This window comes from Stigmatopora argus, chromosome 4 (assembly GCF_051989625.1).
Source record: "Stigmatopora argus isolate UIUO_Sarg chromosome 4, RoL_Sarg_1.0, whole genome shotgun sequence".
Lineage (NCBI taxonomy): Eukaryota > Metazoa > Chordata > Actinopteri > Syngnathiformes > Syngnathidae > Stigmatopora > Stigmatopora argus.
Window position 1 is genome coordinate 10,491,728 of NC_135390.1, and position 22,457 is coordinate 10,514,184.

General features: G+C 39.9%; 2 protein-coding genes across 3 annotated transcripts; one reads left to right on the top strand and one right to left on the bottom strand.

The window, feature by feature from the left end:
- Positions 1-175: 175 nt before the first annotated feature.
- Positions 176-18,075, bottom strand: LOC144072697 (ATP-dependent translocase ABCB1-like). 2 transcript variants are annotated; one of them, XM_077597912.1, is made up of 31 exons: positions 17,493-18,071; positions 14,639-14,697; positions 14,331-14,482; positions 12,645-12,797; positions 12,506-12,577; positions 12,314-12,395; positions 11,937-12,099; positions 11,819-11,861; positions 11,568-11,759; positions 10,889-11,060; positions 10,685-10,809; positions 10,040-10,211; positions 9,839-9,952; positions 9,218-9,328; positions 9,017-9,142; positions 8,696-8,899; positions 8,447-8,617; positions 7,701-7,862; positions 7,454-7,624; positions 7,220-7,366; positions 7,018-7,122; positions 6,803-6,880; positions 5,598-5,681; positions 5,315-5,518; positions 3,863-3,963; positions 3,644-3,784; positions 2,722-2,878; positions 2,436-2,633; positions 1,097-1,303; positions 837-983; positions 176-768 (listed from the first exon to the last, which is right to left on the bottom strand). In XM_077597912.1, exons 5-31 carry the CDS (start codon positions 12,553-12,555, stop codon positions 562-564), a joined length of 3,834 nt encoding a protein of 1,277 aa, XP_077454038.1. In that variant the 5' UTR covers positions 12,556-12,577; positions 12,645-12,797; positions 14,331-14,482; positions 14,639-14,697; positions 17,493-18,071; the 3' UTR covers positions 176-561. The 2 variants fall into 2 exon arrangements, 1 of the variants encoding a protein (XP_077454038.1); XR_013299900.1 differs by lacking the exons at positions 176-768; positions 837-983; positions 1,097-1,303; positions 2,436-2,633 and having other exon boundaries at positions 2,851-2,878; positions 3,644-3,732; positions 17,493-18,075.
- On the top strand, positions 14,434-22,271 carry rundc3b (RUN domain containing 3b). The gene is made up of 11 exons (XM_077597916.1): positions 14,434-14,647; positions 17,504-17,619; positions 17,705-17,838; positions 18,699-18,784; positions 18,947-19,036; positions 19,438-19,518; positions 19,601-19,775; positions 19,884-20,041; positions 20,577-20,723; positions 20,946-21,049; positions 21,511-22,271. Exons 1-11 carry the CDS (start codon positions 14,553-14,555, stop codon positions 21,654-21,656), a joined length of 1,332 nt encoding a protein of 443 aa, XP_077454042.1. The 5' UTR covers positions 14,434-14,552; the 3' UTR covers positions 21,657-22,271.
- The last annotated feature ends 186 nt before the right edge of the window (positions 22,272-22,457 follow it).

The window sequence follows — 22,457 nt, forward strand, 5'->3', positions numbered from 1 at the left end:
GCTAATTTGGTCGCAGTGTTTGTTATTCTTTCACCTTGCTATGTTGGCATATGACACCAATGAAAAAATAGCAATCAAATACATTAATATTAAACTTTAGCTCAACAAACAAGTGTTCAACTTTGACATACTTACATTTCATAAAATCGGCTATCTATGTTTACAACGGACAACATTCAATCAAAACATGTTTAATATCAATCTATCACATTGCTTCAGTAGTATCACCAGTGATAGTAATTCAATGTTGTAAATGATAACTGTTTCAAGTACTGGCGTTAGCAAACAAACTATAAACAGGATTGATGGAATATCAAAAAAAACAATATAAAAAGAAAATACGTTTATATAGACATGAACCCCACGTTTGATGGTGTTACTCAAACCCAATAATTCAAATTCATATTTGAATCTTTAGAAGGTAACTTTTATGATCTTGGCCCAAAGAAATTAATGAGTCAAAGGACTCCCGATTTAGCATTTAAACCAATGCCGATGTAGTACATTCAATTACTCCATATTTCTCTAACAGTAGAATATCACAAACTTGCTTTTATTAACTCATTCGGTTGCCCGGCCCATCTGAGTGGTGACCAACATGTGGTAGACTCCCTTTTTGGCAAGCAACTGTTGGTGAGTGCCTTCTTCAACGACCACCCCTTCCTGAAAGACAGCAATGCGGTCTGCATTTTGGATGGTGGACAGACGGTGGGCGACAATGATACACGTTCTGCCCTGCCTGGCTTTGTCCAACGCTTCTTGCACCACCTGGGTCCACAAATCGTGAGGAATAAAGTCAATTTTAGAATCGAACCGGATGGGAACAGAAAACGTACCTTTTCACTCTCTGTGTCGAGCGCAGACGTGGCTTCGTCCAGAAGCAAAAGTCTGGGGTTCCGTATGATGGCTCGGGCTATGGCTATTCGTTGTTTCTGACCGCCTGACAATTGGGTCCCCTTGTCGCCTGCCTGAGTGTCATATTTCTGTTCCAGAAAACAGTCGTTCAAAGTCAGTCCACAGGGTTTTGGCATTTACAGTTGGCATTGGTTGTAGAAAAATAACTTTGATGAAAATGTGGTCCGTTTTTCTGGTTTACCTTTGGCAAGGTTTCGATGAAGCTGTGAATGTTGGCTGCTTCAGCAGCTGCCTTAATCTCCTCTGTCGTTACAGTGCGACTGTTGTCTCCATAAGCAATGTTTTCAGCTAAACTACAGTCAAAGAGCACTGGCTCCTGTGACACAATGCCTATCTGAGACCTCAACCAATGGATGTTCAACTCTTTGACACTCTTGGAATCAATCACCTGCGCGACAAATACGTCAATCACATATAACATTTTGGGCTATTTCTGTATTTGACACACACACAAGACGCACCGCACTAATAAACGCAGCCAGGCATGGCAAAACATACACCAGCTTAAACATACGGACATACGCTAAAAACACGTTTTTAAAAAAGCAACAGAAGCAAAACTGAGTTTGGTTGTACTTTATTTAGCCATTTTACAATGTACTCACGTTTTTTGATCAATCATCATCCCCCATTAATCCATGAAAGTCCTCATTTTCTGTGTCCGAATTGAACAATTATCCAAATGATTCATCAAAAACGCCGGGTTCCCTCTCTTCGTTGTCAGAGTCACTAAGATTGCCATGTGGCTCGACAGAAATGATGCCGGCTTTGGCAAAAGCTCGAACAACAGTGCAAGCAGACACGTTAGTCCAAGCGGCCACAATCCATTCGCAAATAGTGGCGTAACTAGCCCGGCGCTGCCTGCCACCCTTTGTAAAGCTGTGTTCGCCACCTATCATCCATTGTTCCCATGCCGCTAGCATCTTTGCTTTGAACGCCCGGTTGATGCCGATGTCCAGCGGTTGGAGTTCTTTAGTTAAGCCTCCGGGAATGACGGCAAGCTCAGAGTTCATTTTCGTGACTTGGTTTTTCACCGCTGCTGTATGGGCATGTATGGAGTCGCAAATCAACTCAGCTTTTTCGGGGGGCTTAGAAACCAAACCGAAATTGTTTTCCAACAAAGCACATGCCCACACTATATACGGGTACCTGGTAAGGGCGTGCCTTTAGCGTCTCCTTACACACACCCTCCGCATGCCTGACCCCACCCACATCCGCCTTCTCTCTATATAAGAAGCGTCTCGGCCAGAAGTGCTCTTAGTCAGGCTTTGGAGCATACACACGGTGCTCCGCATTATAAGGCGCCCTGTCTGTTTTGGAGAAAATTTAAGACTTTTTAGTGCGCCTTATAGTCGGGAAAATACGGTAAAATATTTTGTCTCTCAGAAACTCTCCGAAGATGAATTCAAATGACACAACTAAATTCTCATCAGTAGAGTGCAGCAATAAAAACACTAAACATTAGCCGACGGAGACTAGGTGAAGAGGCAGCATGTGATTCTGTATGTGTGTTTTCTCACCACGTTCCCTTGCGTGGGATCGTAAAACCTCTCCAGAAGCTGGATGCTGGTGCTTTTTCCACAACCACTGCTTCCTACGAGGGCCAGTGTCTCCCCCTTGCTCACCTTCAGATTCAACCCTCGGAGAACTGGTAAATCAGGACGGGTGGGGTAGTTAAATCTAACCTCTTCAAATTGCACATTACCCTCAAATTTATCCTGGAGGACAAAGACAAATAAGAAGAGGATTTAATAACAAATGTCTATTAACAATAGTAATAAACAAGTGCGATTTTGCATTGGATACCAGTGACAGTCCGTCCTCTGCAAGATTGTCAATAGCAGGCTCAGTATTCAGAAGCATAATAAGGTGTGCAGCAGACACTTTGGCCTTAGCATAGTTTGGAGCAAAGGAATTGGCTTCTCCCAGAGCCAGGGCACCGTACAAAACTGCCATAATAACTCTAGGTAAGAGAATATTGGATTTAGTGTTCATTTATTATGAATTGCAAGTACCTGTAACAACTGAAATACAATAGTTGTCTCAACAACAAAAACATCTACCAAATATAAAAATATACCAAGGTTCAAATCCAGGTTGGTCCACTTGTGTGGAGTTTGCATGTTCTCCCCGGGCCTGCGTGGGTTTTCTCCAGGTACTCCGGTTTCCTCCCACATTCCAAAGACATGCATGGTAGGCTGATTGGACACTTTAAATTGCCACTAGGTATGAGTGTGAGTGTGAATAGTTGTTTGTCTCCTTGTGCCCTGCGATTGGCTGGCCACCAATTCAGGGTGTCCCCCGCCTCTGGCCAGAAGTCAGCTGGGATAGGCTCCAGCACCCCCCACGACCCTAGTGAGGATAGAGCGGTTCAGAAAATGAGATGAGAATAAAAAATATAAATTACAAGTAGAAATTCTGAGTTTTTACAAACATTTGATTCTACGGCGTGGCAATGAAATGATCATATTTTGACATTTTAAAGCTAGGAATATTCCTTAGCTTCTCCAGAATTTTTTCCTTTTGCTTCTGCAGACTCCTTAAAGTAAACTTTGAATTCCAAGTTAATGTTCTCCCACCATGCATCATGCCTGACCACAATTTCACATACTTTGAAGTTTTGGAAAATGATTAAAAGAGATCTCTTGTAATAATCTACTCAGTAATTTTTTCTCTTCTTCTTCTGCTGTCAAAGACTACATTCAAAACACAACACGCTATCACTCACAGAAAAACTCCCTCGACGTCCATTCGTCTTTCGTCGATGAGCCAAGCTCCAAAACGAAAACATCCTGCATAGGCGAAGTAGATCATGGCCTGTGAAAATGAGAAGGTAAAACCATACAGGTGGGCTTTTTTCTGGGAGTTTCTATAAAGAGAGAAAGGCAACTTTTGAGAAGACCAAAATCTGACCAAAAAAAAGTTATTTTCTGACGGTCTTTTGTACTTGTAAGGAATGAGGAGATTTTTATGATATAGGGATTCAAATGTGGGTTCCCTTGTCAGAGATGCAACAGTGCGAATATTCTCAATGGCATCTGTAGCAATCTGAGGAAACAAAATGAAATATAGTTTAGAATCCCACTTGGAAAGACTGACAGACATAATGTGGAAAGACTTGATCAACATACTGTCCGACATATCAGTACAAGAAAATAGGCATGATCAGTAGTTAACTTCCATGATTAACCTTCGTGATTTGAATTTTTTTTCTTCACAATTGGAGTGCATTTTACCTCCCATTCTTCACAGTTTAAATAACATACCTGTCAACCTCTGCCGATAACTGCCCTTATAAATGATTATGATTCCCCTGACAAACACTGTAAGAGTCGTACGGTGTTTGTAAGGTTTTTTGGGGGTTTGTAAGGGGAATCATAATCATTTATAAGGGCAGTTATTGTCAGAAGTTGACAGGTATGAAATAATCAATTTACAAAACACAAAAATATGCAGTTTCTACATCCGTTGACTCAACCCGAGACCCAATCTAACAAATACCAAGAATAAAGGATGCTTAAATGTTTTGTAAAATATAAGTCTTAAGGAGCTCCTAACATGCCAATTTTCTGTGGTCCCAATCCCAATGAGCATGAACCACAAATTAAATATTTAAAATGAAATTCTAATTTCATTTTTGGGATATTACTGTTCCATCTCTTGTGTCTATCGGTACATTATTAAAAAAAATAAACATACCTTTCAAATCATCAAGTTTAGAAAATGTGTCGCACAACATGTACACACACTGTTACCAAAATTATATTTAATATTATGGCTAAACAACAATAGCTTTAACAGCAAACTTGTCCTAAGAAAAAGCTAAAATTACTACGTGTTTGCAACACTATTTCTGTGATTATACCAAATAAAACATGTCGTAATAGGTACCATTGATCTGTAAGATGAGCTACTAATTAAACCTTTGATAGTTTATTACCTATTATTATTTAATATGAAGCAGAAACTAAGAGAAGTGGGATCATATTTCGAGGCCAAAACACCAACACTTAAAACCTTCATAGGTAAGTGTTATCAATACAAGACAAAGCAGGACTCTGGATTTTGACCGAGCTCACTGATCCATGGATATTTTTAACTGAAAGTTGCAAACAACTGGAAAGTGAGGCTTCCTGAGGAGCAAATTTAAACAAAAAAAGCTTGCAATAGCCATACCTCAAATGTTCTCTCCCATTTGAGCAAATTTTGTAATAAATATATAAATAAATAAAAAACCAACAACACCACATTAAACCCCTTCAGTTTGCACCAGGTATTACAGACAGGAAAAAACATTTCACCTGACCCCTCGCCTACGTCATATCAAAGTGACGGATCTGTTGTTTGAATGCCAAAATCCATAATGATGCAAGTCAACAAACCATCACCAAATCCATACCTTTCCAGCCTTCTCCAGCTCCTTCTTATCCTCAGCAGCTTGCCCAGCAAGCAACTCCATCTCCACCTTTCCAGCCACAGCCAAGATTGGCACCAAGAACAGCACAAGTAAGGTCAGCTCCCAGCCAAACACAAAGGCCAGAATCAGAGCAGTACCCATGTTGGCAACATTCTGAACCAACGTGGCCAGACGTACTCCCGTAACCTGAACGCAGAAGAGAGGGGATGTATGAACCAATAAGATAAATAAATGAAATTATGTTGGTTTCCTGCGTGTACCTTACCCCTTGGACTTGAGCTGCATCTGTGGCCAGCCTTGTCGTGAGTGCGCCAATGCTGTTTTTGTGGTTGTCAAACCAGCCCAGGTCCTATTAAATGAAACATACATTGTTTGAATATTATGTGCTATAATACCTTGACATACGAGTGCCCCGACATACGAGCAATTTGAGTTACGAGTAAAATTTCGGGCAAATATTTATCTTGAGATACGAGACAAATTTTAATATACGAGCAGACAGCGGACGCGAGAGGCTGCTCATAAGAACATCATGGGTACTGTCTTTCTGGTCGCAACTCCCTCGTGTAATGTCTCTACGAGCACTGGGCGGAGCGCTGCATTTTTTTCAGTGTTTTTTTCCCTTTAGTCAGTGCGAATAGCGGAGGGATCGCTAATACGAGAGGAGTATACTGCTTCTCGTTGGCAAGTGGTCGTGCGTTATCCTATTGTGAGGACATTTGTGTGCATCATTTTGGGAATATTTTGAAAGGAAGACAAAAGCAAACAACCCTCGATAGTTTGCATTTGAAAGTCACGGTGGAGGCGGTGCAAATAGAGCCAACCCGGTAGAAGAAAGGTATCAAAATTTAAAACAAAATTAGAATTAAGTTGAGGGTAAGGTTAGATTAAACTTATTTTTGAGTGTGTCTGCATCGTAATCCAAGTTCATTTAAAATTGTTTATGTTATGTTACGAGCGCGTTGCCGTGCAAAAGTCCCCCCTCTCTGTCCCTCTCTCTCTCCCCTACACGAAATCTGTCTAATTTTAATACTATTAAACACATCATAGTAGTAATAAACCACTAGTTATTTGTTACTTTGTTAATAGATTGCGAATTAGAACAAATAAAAATGTTTTTCCAATCCAATATCCTGGTTTTTTTTTCAGATGGTTGGAACAAATTAATTTGTTTTTAGTTCATTCTTATGGGAAACGTTCATTTGAGTTCCGAGTAAATCGACATACGAGCTCAGTGCCAGAACAAATCAAGCTCATATCTCGAGGTACTGCTGTACTGAATTTTAGAATTGTTTTTATTCAACAAATTCTTTCCTTTAAATGTAAATTCGATTTGATTTCTGCATGCATTTTTCCATGCCACTTTCCACTCACTATTCAATATAACCTGATATCCTGCAACCACACTGAAGTCGCATATTTACTCAGTATTAAAACCATTAAAGTCAACTTATGAATTGTTCCACTAACCTGCCTCAACATGGCCTTGAAAGCTGCAAGTCTCATTTTCATAGTCAGGATCTCCCCAGATTTACCAAAACAGTACCCCTGTAAAAAAGTCGGATTAAATTTGATCGTGAACTGCACTCGGGCACTTTTCATCGAATAAAAGTTCTTTCTTGGCATGTTACCAATTTAGCCATAAACATTGATGAAAATGTTGAAATGGTTTGTAGGATTCTTACCTGTAGAAACATGGTGACAAAGGATACGATTCCAATAACAGCAAACAGAAAAGAGAAGAAATAAGATTTCCGTTGAACAACGTTTAAATCCGGCTCGGCAAACACCTAAAAATAGGAAAAGTCACGATTACTTTCCTTTAAAACTCTTTCCTCCACATTTTAATCCGAAAATGAAGATGCAAAATGAACCCAAAAATCCTACAGTGATGATCTTGGAGAAGATGACAGCAAAGAGAGGTTGCATCGCGCCATTAATTGAAGCACAGATGGTTCCGACAAGAATGTAAGGCCACTCAGGAAGATTGAATCGCATCACTTTAAGAAACGAAACTGGAGGAACATCTTCATTCTGCAGACAACAAAGAAAAAAAAGCTGAATGATATCTCCCTTTATCCTTTGCCATGAAAATCCCGATTCATCAAGCGCACGTCACACCTCTTCTTTTGAATCTTTGCTATCCACCAACTTTTCTCTCTCTTCTTTCTGTCCCTCTGAACCAACAAATGACGATTTTGTAGACCTCCTCCTTAAACGAGGGGAGTTAGAGAGATCTTCCACTGGGTTCTTTTCCCCCAGTTCTTCCTCTTCATTGGCTTCCTGAAAAGTCTGCAAGATAGATGAAGTTAGTATACATCCCAAGACAGTATATTCCTATTACACATTGTTTTGCACAAAGGTTTACCTGCATAGTGACTAGCGTATGATAGATTCCCTGTTTTTCCATCAGCTGGTTATGGGTTCCCAGTTCTACAATTGTTCCATTTTGAAAGCCAGCAATAATATCAGCATTTCTAATAGTTGAAAGGCGATGAGCCACAATTAAGGTGGTACGGCCGAGTCTGACCTGCACAAATGATGCAAAAGTTCGAAATTCAGAAGGATGATAGAGCTGCATAGTGGCTACAAATTCAGCACACACCCAATCATCCATTTTATGTTCCTTTATTCCCTTGTTAAAAGACGCTGCAATTCTTAAATTCCTCTAAACATTCGACCTGTTCCCTACATCACTCTGTTAACAGGATGGCTGTTTGTTTCAACCACAATATTGTTTCAAACATTGGAAAATGTGTGTCATTGTGGAAGTATTTCAAATATGAACAGAGAAGTTCACGCTGTAAGTAACAATGTATTCAAAAGATCGGGCACTGCAACTTTACGACAAAGTAACATCTTTCTGTGACTTTCGGACTTTCGCCCAAAAATTCTTGGCAGGTGAGGACAGATAAGAGTTTCTTGTTAGAACTCAGATATTCAGCACTAGCTATGCACACGTTTTGTGCACTTATCTTCCATCCTAAAACTATTTCCCGTATCTAGAAACAAATCAGCAAAATGACTGACGTCCCATTAAGAGAAACAAAAACCAGAAGAAGATAAGGTGTGGTTATGAACCCAAGCAATTCTAATGTCTGTGTGTGTTTATACCTTGTCGAGTGCAGCTTGCACAACAGTTTCACTCTCAGCGTCCAGAGCTGAAGTTGCTTCATCCAGCAGAAGGATTTTGGGGTTGCGGACTAGCGCTCGAGCGATCGCTATTCTCTGCTTCTGTCCTCCACTCATCTGAGTCCCTCGGTCTCCGACCAGCGTCTCAAATTTCTGCTCAACAACAGTAAGAATGTCCTCATTGGCAAGTGCAAAGTTGTTTCAAGGTACAAGTCATCAAGATGTTTATACATCAGGAAGATTCATGATGAAGTTGTAAGCATTGGCCTCCTTGGCAGCTTGCATTATCTCTTCTTGTGTGACATCCAATCGGCCGTATTGGATGTTTTCAGCTATGGTGGTGGCAAAAAGGACGGGCTCTTGACTCACCACGCCAATCATCTTTCGCAAGTAGCAAATATTGAGAGAACGGATATCATGACCATCAACAGATATCTACAAAGAGGGAAACAATGGATTCTTAAATGTTCTTAACGGACCAAAGCGTGCTTGGATAATTTTACAGAATTACACAGGTATTTGAGTGAAAAGTTTTGAAAAATATGTACTTACCGATCCCTCCTGTGGATCGTAAAACCTCTGTAACAGCTGCACGGTGGTGCTTTTACCGCAACCGCTGCTTCCCACTAAGGCGATGGTCTGGCCACTTTTCACGCTTAGCGACATGTTGTTTAATACCTACAAGTAATGGCAGATATAGAAAGGAGTTTGGGTAAATACTGTACACTGATGATGTGTCATTGAGGGGCTTACTTTAACATCGGGTCTTGAGGGGTAATTAAAGTGGATGTTCTTGAACTCGATGTTTCCAGTGATTGAATCAGGCTTGAAGCCACCCTCCGAATAACTGTCGATGCTTGGTTTCTGAAGAGTAAAAAGTTTCATTATTTCCTTTAAGATCAGTTTTAGTTGGAGGTTTGGTCACAGCGGGTTCATGGAACTGATACTTAAAGGCTTAACAGACAATGTGAAGAAATCTCACTCAGGTAGGACAAAATGTTCTCAACAAAGCTTGTGTTTATTTATACAGCTAGCCATTTTGGTAACACTACATCCATACATAGGTCATTGTTGTTTGAGGCTGCTTTAAGTTTCTGAACTTGGAATTGGAAAAAAAGCACTATGACGATAAAAGTTGATTAAATTTGGAACTAGTTAATGTCTAAAGTGAGTTGTGAATTAAGTACCTAAAGTGGAAAACTGCATAAACCTTTTGGAAATTCTTTGATTCCCCTCCAATTAGAGGAAATTCCAATCTGCAAAAGCTGCATCCTGGAGCGCTACATTACACGAATGCATAATTGACGGTAGCCACAAAGAAAAGAACATTTCTTTCCAAATGTGAAGCAAAGTAGGCAATGTAGTTGTTCTTACATTGTCAATAATGCCGTAGACTTTATGTGCAGCTCCTCGGGCACTGGAAAAGGACTGGATGTTTGGTGACGTCTGCCCCAAAGCAAATGCTCCAATAAGCACAGCAAATAAAACCTAAAAACACAAACTTTCTTTGTAAGCTTAAAAGTTGTATTTGGTGGCTCTCTGAAGGACAGCCTCGCTCTTCCGGCTGCTACTCACTGTAAGTACAACGCCGATGGTGTACTCTCCACTCAAAATGAGTGTGCTTCCATACCAGAAGGCCAGCGCATATGAAAGGTAAATCAATAAGAAGGTCACACCCATCGCAATGTTTGAGCTTATAGCCTTCTTTATTCCCACGTTCTTGGCGTCCTCCAAGTTCTTATGATACCTGGGAGATGGCACATGGAAAAAACTAATTTCGGAAATACTATCCATTCCCAACTTTCCTCATTAAAAGCTACAACAAAAGCCTTCAGCTGTAACTCATGGTATGGAAAACATACGTATGTATTTATATGTATGCATGTATGTGTGTGTATGTGTGTATGTGTGTATGTGTGCATGTGTGGTGTGTATATATTTCAGCAACACGCGTATTTATTGATCTTTGTTTATTTATGTATTTATTCACTTACTTCATCCATCCATCCATCTATATATCTATATATATATATATATATATATATATATATATATATATATATTTCAGCAACACGCTTATTTATTTATATATATTTATGTATGTATTTATTTATTAACTAACTTATTACTATCTATTTATGTCTATAAAGTTATCCAATCCAATCCAATCCAATGCCTTTATCTTTTTTTATACGTAAGAACACGGGTGAATGCACAAACCTCTCAATCTCTTTTTGTTGACCACTGAAGGCAAACACGGTCCTGATAGAAGAGAGAACCTCCTCTGCCACAGCACCTGCTTTGGCATAAGCGGACTGTTCTCTTGAAGTGAATGATGCCAGGACCTAAAAGACCTAACGTTTACCATAATGCCAGCAAGAATAGGCTTTCTTACGTGGTGATGTGGAGAAAATCTTAGGTTACCTTGCTGAAAATTGCGGCCATGACACCCAGCAAGGGACTGACGGCCAGGATGACAAGTGTGAGCTTCCAGCCTTTGATTAAGCCGATGACGACTGATGTGAAAAAAGTGGCAAAGGACTGAATCAACATTGCCACTTTGTCCCCAATGCCCTCATGGATTTTGTAGACATCGCTGTTCGTGCAGAAAAACAGGTTGTCTCCTCAAACTAATGCAAGTATAATATGAAGATCAAGCAAAATAAAAAAAATATGTATATAATTTTCGACAACTACATTGTATAATCTATTAAAAATGAGCTAAACATTCAACTTTTCATCTTAAAATAAATTGTTCCAGTTTTTAGATTTTATTGTTAACATTTATTTGTCAATTAAAGGGTTAACTGTTGTGTCGATCATCATTTTAAGAGGCTTAATGCTTATCATTCAACTTCATGAAAACAACAAAAAGTAACAAAATCTTTTGTTACTTTATGCAGAATGTAACGGATTGCGTACAAAATATCAAATGGAATCATGGCAGACTTCATAATATCCACAAATATTGTATTGTCCACATGAGATTGTCATAAAATTGGGCGAATTTTAACCCTACTGATGAGCCTGTTTTGAAATATAGAAATCATTATTATTGTGTAGCAACATACACGGTAAAGGTTAATGACTTCATATTACTAACTCTGTAAGACGAGTGTTGAGCTCTCCAGTTTCGTTTACATCGAACCAGCCGATATCCTGTCGCATGATCCCGTGAAAAAAACACTTGCGGATGCGTTTGACCTGTCGTCCTGCTGACAATGTAAAGAAAGCGACCTGCATATAGGCGGCCACCAGCACAATAGCCCCTAGGATCGAGTAGTAGATGGCAAAGCTGAAAAGGAACGGAAGGATCAGAAAAGACGCATTGGGAGGTGTCATTTTACTCTTTACCTGGTCATCTCAGCCTGCAAGGTGCTGTTTGCAAATGTGACATCTGAAAATGTCAAACAAAATGTTATAGTAGTCAATCATTATGGTCAGGGGACTACGGCGAGATCTGTGAACTCACTGGGGTGGCTGTTGTTTCGGAAGGATGAGGCAGCGTTTGATACCAAGCTGTCAGACATAGCCCCAAACACGACTAACATAAGAGGCATCACTACCCCGTGGACCATCGACATTAGTGTCCCAAAGAAGATCAGCACAATGTCTTTGGAATCTGCAAATCTGAACTGTTCAGACAGGAAGAGTAGGAGAATGTTATTAGGAGGTAAATGTCAAAATTAATTTATTTTCTGGACCGCTCGTCCTCACGAGGGTCATGGGGGGTGCTGGAGCCTATCCCGGCTACCTACGGGCACCAGGCAGGGGACACCCTGAATTGGAGGCCAGCCAATCGCAGAGCACAATGAGACGGACAGCCATTCACATTCACAGAGAACTTACCAGTTCAATGGCACCAACCATCGGTAGCTTTTCCTTTTCGTCTTTCTTCTTTTTACTTTTGCTCACCTCATCAATGCAATCACTGAGTCACAAACAGGAAATTATCACTCTAAATGCTCTCCAGTAGTTTAAAAAGTAGGCCAAAAGCATAGAGCCTTTTTTTCCTAAATTCTAAAAGTCATAGAATATTACCTTAAATATAAATCTTTAAGGTTGTTCTCTGTGATGTCCCTTTCCTCCATGTCTGTTTCCTGTTATGCTTATCTGTTTATGTTGCGCATTTAAACAAGTCAGTTCTTGAAATTGAACCGTGACAAAAGGGTAAACGTACCTTGCTGCCGTTCGTCTATTAGAGGAGTCTGATGTTTGAGAAGCAGACGCTTCTCCTGCACTCTGTTGTTTGACAGGGCTTGCTATTCCGCACATCCAGGCGCACACTTCGAACAACAGATGACCAGCCTTTCCACGGCTCCCTTTTCTTCCTCTTTGATGCAAAAAAAAAATGCAAAAAATGATTTTGTAAATCATCCATTTTGTTTTTACTGCAATATCAAAATATTGGATTGGATTGGATTGGATTGGATAACTTTATTCATCCCGTATTTGGGAAATTTTGTTGTCACAGTAGCAAGAGGGTGAGGATGCAGGAATAGGAAAGGCATTTTAGACATAAATAGATAGGTAAAAGTAAGTTAATAAATAAATACATGAATAAATATACCGTTGTCCTTAATTCAATACCGTTAAAAGGTTAATTATTCAGTTAGGTACAGGGTAGGGTGTGACTTTTTGGATGCTTAATGATGTGAATTGAGAAAGCAGACAATGAGTTTTCTACGAGATCGGTCAGTGTCCTCAATATCTACAGTATTGGTGAAATACATATTATATCCTCCTGACTACCAGTAGTTCAAATTTGTCCTCTGTAGAGGGCATTTGTAAACCTAAATATCTCCCACCCAGTGCATCCAATCGCATTAACACATATGCGATCTATAGAGGGCATTCTGAGCTTTCCAATGATGCCAAACTCTTTTGCAGTATTCCAATTACTTCACATAGATTGAGGTATTTCAAAATAAATGTGATTATACAACATTTTTTCCTGGTAGTCAGGAGGATATTCTGCATAAACTGTATTGCGCACACTTGTCTCAGAACATGAAACAAATTTTATTCATGTTCCTTGAAAATCTAGAATAAAGGTGGCCGCAAACAGCAGCAGATCCTAATGTTAGCAATCTACACCACGCAAACAAAGCTCAAAATGAACTACAACTGCCCGGCTCTTTTTATTGGCCAACAATAAGTCCAGTAATTAATTAATATATATGATCCCACTGAGAAAGAAAAAACAATATATTCAAATAATCTTAAGGCAGTTTAATTGTTGTTATTTTTTTACTTTACCTTTCCAAAACTAACACTTAAAATACTGCGTCCTATGACAGAACAATATTCTTTCACTTTAAACGCTCAGTCAAAATCCCCTAAAATAGCTGCCACTCTACAGTTTTTTTTATGACTGCCACTGATTCATTCATTCATTTTGCGCAATTATGCGCACCTGTCGTTGTGCGCGTGTGTTTGCGCCCTCCCATCAGACGTGCTTTATAAAAGACACTGATGTCATCTTTCTTTTTTTGATTATTGGCTTAAAATCACACTAAAGGTCAGCTCATGAATTATTTTCTCTTGGTTTTTCATGGGTGTCGCCCGCCCGCACCACGGGGGCGTTTGAGGTCATCAGCCTCCATATTAATAATAAAAACTCGGCTCATAATAAAACATAAATCCGACGGAAGTGTCTAACGCCAATGCAGTCGTACGTAATAAAATAAAGGTACACACGTAAATAGATTAAATACTTTGATTTGTTCTTCATAAAAAAACAAGACAACACTGAAAATTTACTCACAAATTCAGACGATATGTTATGTTTTTAAATCATGACTGCCAAATTCAAGTATAGTACTATACTTTTAGGCGTAGAGGAAAGGTAAAAATCACATCTTACCTTAAAGAGCTCTGATGTTGAAAAATTCTACCGGAAATGGCGTTGTCCCTCTCTAGTGTAACTTGATGCGACTTCCGGGCTCAACCCCCCTTCGTCCATGCTTTGTGACGTAAGCAAACCCAGTGTCTTTCCTCTGGAGGGAAGTTGACCTCCTGCAAGAAGGCAGGCGGGTAGGCAGGCAGGCAGGCACAGGCGGCCTTGCAAGCTGGCCTCAAGCCGGACATGGCATCCATCGGCGCGGGGCTGCATATCAGCCGCAAGCGGGCCGGGACCAGAAGCGCGGCGGTCGAGAGGAGGAACCTGCTTACCGTTTGCCGGTGGGTAGCTCTTTAGGACCATCCTCCTCATCCTCATCATTATGCTGCTGCTGTCAAAACACCATCTGAGATTGACACTTGTTACCACCATCGCATATAACCTAATATGATCTCCAATCCCCGCGTCTATGAAGTTGCTATTATCTATTTGGGATGTCAAGATATTGCTTTAATAGATAATTGTGTTATGTAAATATAGGTAGTCAAACAGCACGTGACCCATGATGAGATCAGTGGTTATCAGGTCTTTCTCACTGTCTGAAGATTTTTTTTTGGATCACTGTTCTCTGTATGCTTGTGTGGATTTCCTCTGGGTGTTTCAGATTCTTCCCATATTCATATAAGCATGCATATTTGGTTCATTCACTTGAAGTGTTAAGATATTTTAAACTATTGCATAGTACTCACTTGCATGTTAAGTTGTTGCTTTCATGGCTGGGCCAAACATTGGTTAACTTATTGTCTGCCATTCACAGCATTAGATGTCCAATCAATTTGTGATTAGTGTTGGGGATGGATGAACAAAGAATGAACATTCCTTTGCTGCCAACCTCCCACTTTGAACAGATTGGACGTATACTAGCGATGACCTTATTAAGCTAGAAGCAGAAAAAAATGGGTGCCACATTTTTAGATGTCCAGGGCGACCATTGGTTTGAAAGTATTTCTCAAAAAGTACATATTGCGCAGCCTTGCCACATTATTTCGTAGTACTTCCCGATAGCAATGATGCAATTTCGGTGTTGTCAATACTACTTAAAACAATAGTACAGTGCAAGTTGTAGAGTTTTGATAAATGATGGTAAGAATTAGGACTGGACCTTCAAGACTAGTTACAATAGTTACAAATGAAGGACTATCATGAAAAATAGGTCAAATGTGTACCTGAAAATGAGGTCATTAAGGCGTTTAGTAAAGCTGATGAAGGGAAAAATGGAAGATTACAAAGTACTTCTGCCAAGTTGGAAGAACACGTGATTTGTGTTAAGTTGTTTTAAAGAAAAATTGGAAAAATGACTTAAAGTTCAATTACTTGGAGAAGAATGGTTGACTATGCATGTTCAAATGTTTGGAGAGAATTTAACTGTAACTACCGGGTTTGATTTTAAAAAAAATTATATTACTTTGAAAAAAAAAACCATGGTAACTGCCATGCTAGAGAGCTCGTGGACATATAGATTGCCAAAATATAAATGAACATTGGGAGAAAATTTGGAAAGGTTTGAGAAATATAATAGGATATGCAATACTGAGAACATTTAAGTTACTTAATTTAGGGAACTTCACTCGACACAACACGTAAGGAACACGAGTACCTTCCTAAAGTGCTGCCGACAGCAAGTTAAAAAGTCACCACGAGACTGTGCTGACAGAGGAACTGTGGATGTCCACAGTGAAAGAACTATTCATAATGTAATGTAACATTCAGATTAAGAATATTAATTCATTCATTTTCTGAACCTTGTATTACTGGCCAGCTGATCGCAGGGCACAAGCAGACGGATAACCATTCGCACTCATACCCATACCTAGGGGCAATTTAGAGTGTCCAATCAGTCTATCATGCATGTGTTTGGAATGTTGGAGGAAACTGGAGTACCCAGAGAAAACCCATGCAGGCCCGGGGAGAACATGCAAACTCCACACAGGTGGACTGACCTGGATTTGAACCCAGGACTCCACTCAGATTAAAATATAAGAAATACAATTTGAAGACAAATGGAAAAAATGGAGGGATTTAAGAACGTCAACATCTGACCATGTTGTAGAGCACGTGTCAAAGTGGCGGCCCGGGGGCCAAATCTGGCCCGCTGCATCATTTTGTGTGGCCCGGGAAAGTAAATCATGAGTGCCAACTTTCTGTTTTAGGATCAAATTAAAATGAAGAGTATAGATGTATATTAAATTTCCTGATTTTCCCCCTTTTAAATCAATAATTGTAATTTCTTAATCATTTTTTTCTGTGTTTTTAGTTCAAAAATCATTTTGTAAAATCTAAAAATATATTTTAAAAAAAGCTAAAATAAACAGTGTTTTAGATCTATAAAAAACGGAATATTCAAGGCTTTTAATCCAATTCTTTTAATCCGTTTATAAAAAAAAAATCTAAATATTATATCTAAAATGGTCTGGCCCACGTGAAATCAAGTTGACATTAAAGCGGCCCGCGAACCAACCCGAGTCTGACACCCCTGTTGTAGAGATTGAAAGACAAGCCTTGATAGTATAACCTTTGTTTTGTTTGTCTTGGGGAAAGAATTGCATATAAGTGCGATATATGATTGGAAAAACTGATTACAAAAAATAAGTTTATAAAAACCATAACACATGGATCTCATATGATGCATGGTGGAGGAAACCTCCAGCGGTAAGCGCTTGAGATTTTTGATGCGTACTTGTGGTGCCCTTGGAAACAAGATGACATTTGTGAGAGCGTTTGGGGGCATGGCAAACACTGCTACTAAGCAACGGAAAAGGGAGTCAGATCGTCTGGTTGATGTAAAATGTCTCCAAACAACTTAGGCACACACGCACACAAAAAGCCGCCTAGTCCATTAAATCTTCTTGCTAATTAGGTGTAACATGATTAAACCGACTCGCCTTCCAGCTGGGAAGGCCAGACTGCAGCTGTTTTATACAGACAGAAGCCACCATATATCCATTTTCAGTAGCACTTTTCCTCATTAGAATTGCAGGTGAGGTTAAGCCCATGACAGATGATTTACTATGCATATATTTTACACAAATACCATGAAGAGTTACATTCATACTTTGGTTACCAATGAACCTTACATGGAGGTTTTTGGAATGAAAATTTTGAGTGTGAAAGTATTAAAAAACTCACTTTGCCACCAGGTTTTCAGTGAAGACTCTCCTGGATCGTTCCTGTTTTGAGACCATGGACGACTCGTCTCCAGAGTTGGTCAACTTTGTGTCCATTTTAGAACATATACTGAATCATCGTCTGAAAGGTAACAAATAATCACTCCGAAAGATGAGGTTAAGGTGAAAACACATTTGTACGGAATCCAACTCTTGTTTTTTTTTTTTACTCAGGTCAGACAAATTGGTTTGGCTACGAGATTCATCGGAGCTTCTGGGACTTCATCAAAGCCGCCTGTGGCAAAGTACCTCACAATTGCATCCGAAGCATCGAGAGTATGGAGAACGTGCGGTCCTCCAAAGCTAAGGTGACTCTGAGCCTAAAAGAATCCATAACTAGTTTTTTTAAAGACTAGTTTGAGTTTCACTTTACCGTGGATTGCCTAAAACCTCTCTACAAGCAGAAACAACATGATTAAAGTACTTAAAGATGCTATTGACAAGAGCTTGTTTTGTCTCCACCGTGTGCCATTATGTCTTCAAACTCTTTGAATATGATCGTTAAGCAAAGCAAGTATTTGATATTTGTGTTTTACATATTTAGTTTTGTTCATTGCATAACAAAGATAAAGCAGACAAGATTCTGTAATAAGTACCCTCAAAGTACTTTTGTCATCCATCCCGAAGGGATGGTTTCAATGTAATTTAAATGTAAAAAAATAAAATTTTCAATTAATATTACAACCAGTAAGACAAATAGTAGATTTTAAGAAAATATAAAATATCTAAGTGTTTTGAATGTCAGCACATTTTAGTTGACATTTTAGTTGCCATTGCAAGGATATGCAAAAACATGGAATTTAGAGGGGAATTTTTAAAAAACAAAAATTGGGAAATAAGCGAACTGAACTAACAGCTGACTTTTTGCTCCGCTGTGGTATCACATGAGGAAAAAAAATCAATGAGTCAACATGAGAGCTTGTCAATGAGTAGATAGGCCACACGGGGGAAGAAAAAGACATAGAAAAAAAATACTGTGATGCACCTCATATATGAAGCGTGTAATATTTATCACTTTCTTTCACTATTTACACTTTACATAGTTTTTGATTTTCTTAGAACATTGCAACTTAATTTAATAACCTTATTCTGATGATAGTCTTTTCTTTATTCTTTCTTATTTTACGATTATTTGCTTGTACTCATCCAATTGTATTTTTCTCACCAGGGTCGAGCTTGGATCCGAGTTGTTCTAATGGAGAAGAGATTGTCTGAGTACATCTCCTCCGCTCTGAGGGACCTTAAAATAACCAGGTTTGAACTTTTATTGTTGTTGTTGGTAGCATTTAATGGTGTATGTTTACCTAATGTTGTAAAGAGCAGGTGTTAGCACATAGCTGAGCCCATTTGTAGCAGTCAGCTGAGTTTGCATCTGTTAGAATTGAAAATCGATAATGTTAGCAAACATGACTGCAGGAGATTTTATGAGGATGGGGCAATCATGCTGGGAGAGGAGGCGGCTCTTCTGGCGGACACGCTCATTGGACTCAACACCATCGACTTCAGGTTCTGACGACCTTCTTTTTCAAAACTGTTAGTCAACTTGAATAAAATAAGTTGTGTGACACCACCACTATTCCGTTTAACATAGCATTCATAGAATAAGAATTGAAGGGAATAGTAAAGACGAAGATACGTGGCGAGTCAGTCTGGTCTTCTGTGGTTTGATTTGGATTTGAACATAGGTGGGGCTAAAAAGCTCAGATTGAATCTGAAAGAACCAATCACAGAAGCACAGATGTGACACAGACAGACTCTGTCGTTTGCACTTTATTTGCAGGTCACACTCACGGCATGCAGTCGAATCGGATTAGCGCACAGATACTAGATGATCAAATTCTTATGTTTGGGGGTGAGGCAGGGCAAGAAACTTCCATATATGAACGCAACCTGTCTCCTCTCCGCAGCTTTTGTCTGAAAGGCGAGGGTCTCGACGGCGGGGTCCCCTCGGTCATTGACTACACGCCTTACCTGAAGTTCACTCAGAGGTACATAAGTCGACCGTGGCGTGCGGGCTCGCCGAATGTGCGTTGACCGGGTGACGGGCGTCATCCTCCTCCCCGGTTGCAGCGCCGACAGCATCAGCAGCGACGAGGAGGAGATGCGCACGCTAGGCAGCAGTGGCAGCGAGAGCAGCACCCCGGACAAAAAGGCCACAGCTGCCTCCATCTTTACCGAACAGAGCAACTTGGTCAGCAAGTGCAAGCGCTTTGAGCAAAAATATCGCATGGCGATGGAGCAGAAGGTCTGTTCAAGCGTATATCAACAACGTAAATGTCATATTTAGTGGGATATTTATATTACAGGCCTGATCAAAATCCTGAGGGCTGGCTTTTCTTTGTTTTCTCATCAGGCGTACCTTGAGGAGCTGGTGCGTCTACGCGAGGCGCAGTTGGCCGAGGTGTCGTCACACCACAAAGCTCTTGAGCAAAGTCTGGTAGACATGCACCTGTCACACTCGCTGGAAAAAGAACAGCTGGAGTTGATCATTTTGGAACTGCAGGATCAGCTGTGAGTTTGTAAGGCTTATGTGTAGCGTCCACGTGTAGCGACTCAAACGATTGAATTAGCGAAAAGCTGTCTTTCTATTGTGTGACAACTAATTCAATGTAGGCTCCCAAATCCCTTAATTGAAGACATGTCATGACTGAAGGTTGCCGAAGCAAGCACTCGCTCTGTGATTAAATGCAAATGAAGTCACTTTCATTGTAATGTAATAGGACTCGGGGGCGGACACGTGCAAGTCAAAGACTGATGATAAGGCTTATCCCTCTCAATGTACTGTATGAGAAAAATTATGCAGGATTAATTAAGGATGGCACACGTTCTGTATTTATCGCTAGTAAGCTTCTACTCATGCTCACACATTTAATCATTAGAATTTAATTTTAGATACTCCATAGGCACATCACGTCCAATAGTCATAAGTAGAGCTTGGCGAACCATGCTGATTTAACGGTTGCCAGGACGTATGATTCGGCAATGGCCGTTTAAGGGGCTTAGTTTGCAAATAACTTGAACACTGAATCGTGTCTGGTGTGTGCAGGACAGTGTTGAAGAACAATGACTTACGGTCACGACAGGATCTGACAGCCCACTTGACCAATCAGTGGCCGTCTCCCGACGCCTTGGATGCCAACGCCGTTGCCTTGGACACGCTGTTGTACAGGAAGAGCCCCGGACAGTGGGAGAAGTATGGGACTTTTTGTATACTGCAGTATAGTAAGACCAAACAATTTATTAGTGAACACTGTAATACATTATAAACCTGAAATGACAATAACACTTTCCCAACATTGCGGTTCTTCACCTGTTGCGGCAGGTCTTGCAACCTATTATCCGTGATAAACGAGGTATTACTGTACACCCTTTGTCTCCTTTTGCCCTTATTGTGCAATTGTTGTTTGTTGTGCAGCAAGAGCTTCCACAATCTGCCAACTGACATGAGCCTATCACAGATGTCCCTCGAACCGGCACATGTCCTAACGCTGGAAGCCAAACCACACTGGCCCCGTCAAGGTATTACCTGTTCCCAGTTACCTGGGAAAGACTACAGCACCCCTCACAACCCTTGTGAGGGAGGATAAGCAGTTCAGAATAGCACTTTTCAGGACCTTAAGACATCTTACATTGTTATTCGTTCACTGCACACTAGGTGGTGATAAACTATTATTACAGAATAACAGAAGCAAGCCAACGTATGCAATGTGAGGCCCCCGATTAAGTTTGTATTTTTAGGTTCAAAGATTTCATGGTCAAAGCTGCTCAAATCAAATAGCATAACGTGACATTAGCAATCTGTGCATTAATACAGAGTTGCGACTTTTTTCCCCCCATTTGGCGAGGATATTGCATTTGACTACTCAGACTTGGCTGGCCAATTCACGTTGGAGATTGGACGTCTGTTGCCAATTATTGGCGCAGAAAAAGTTAAAAAGTGGATCAAATCCATGTTTTTGACCATAGCATTTTGCCTGCAGGAAAAGAACAGTCGCCGTCTCTCCGAGGACTATGTGGCTCGCTCACATCCGTCAACAGTTTTAGGTCTCTGGCCAGTCTGCGGTCCAACGAGTGTCTGGCCAGTCCCGCCGCTGAGGTTAACAGCCCAGGCTTTACCCCTACGTAAGACCCCACGCCAGGACTCACTCTACCAGCCATCTTCTCAGCGTGTTTTGTAGAAATGTACATTCTTTGTCACTGACAGGTTTTAGCAAACTGTTGGAATGAGCTTTTTAGATTGAAGCACTTTCTGACACGAGGTAACTTTAACTTGAATGTTTAATAATGGATGATCATGTGCCAACATTGGAAGAATTGGTCTCGTCATTGTCGCCCATTGTTGAGGGAGAATTATCTTATTTGCACTTTTATGATGCCTTCATAGTATGAACATTTAGTTTTCAGGTGTTTTTGTGCCTTTTGTTTTTAGTGTCGTGCACAATGCTTTATTCAGGTCATGACCACTATGATTGATTCCCCCTCCCCACCTCAGTTGAATTTGATGTGTTCCTTTAAGACATTTAGATTCCAATGCAGTAATTCACTGCAGCTTGTAATGATTGTGGGTGAAAGTATGACCTTCTACTGGATGTGTAGCCTAATTGCTATGGCTTTTGTTCATTATAATTTGGGGAAAATGTGTAATATGGGTTTTTATCCTTATTTTGGAATTAATGTTACTTAGGAAAATGATTACATTTGGAAGTTTCATAATAAAAGTTGACATCACCAATTAAAAAAATATCTATGAACATTTGATTATATATATATATATATATATATATATATATATATATATATATATATATATATATAATGTATATGTGTGTGTGCTGCTAACAGTTTTGTTCTTATTACAATGACTGATAAACTTCCATTCAGTTCTATTGTTATTTAAACCATAAATACAGCTTTAGCCCAAACATTT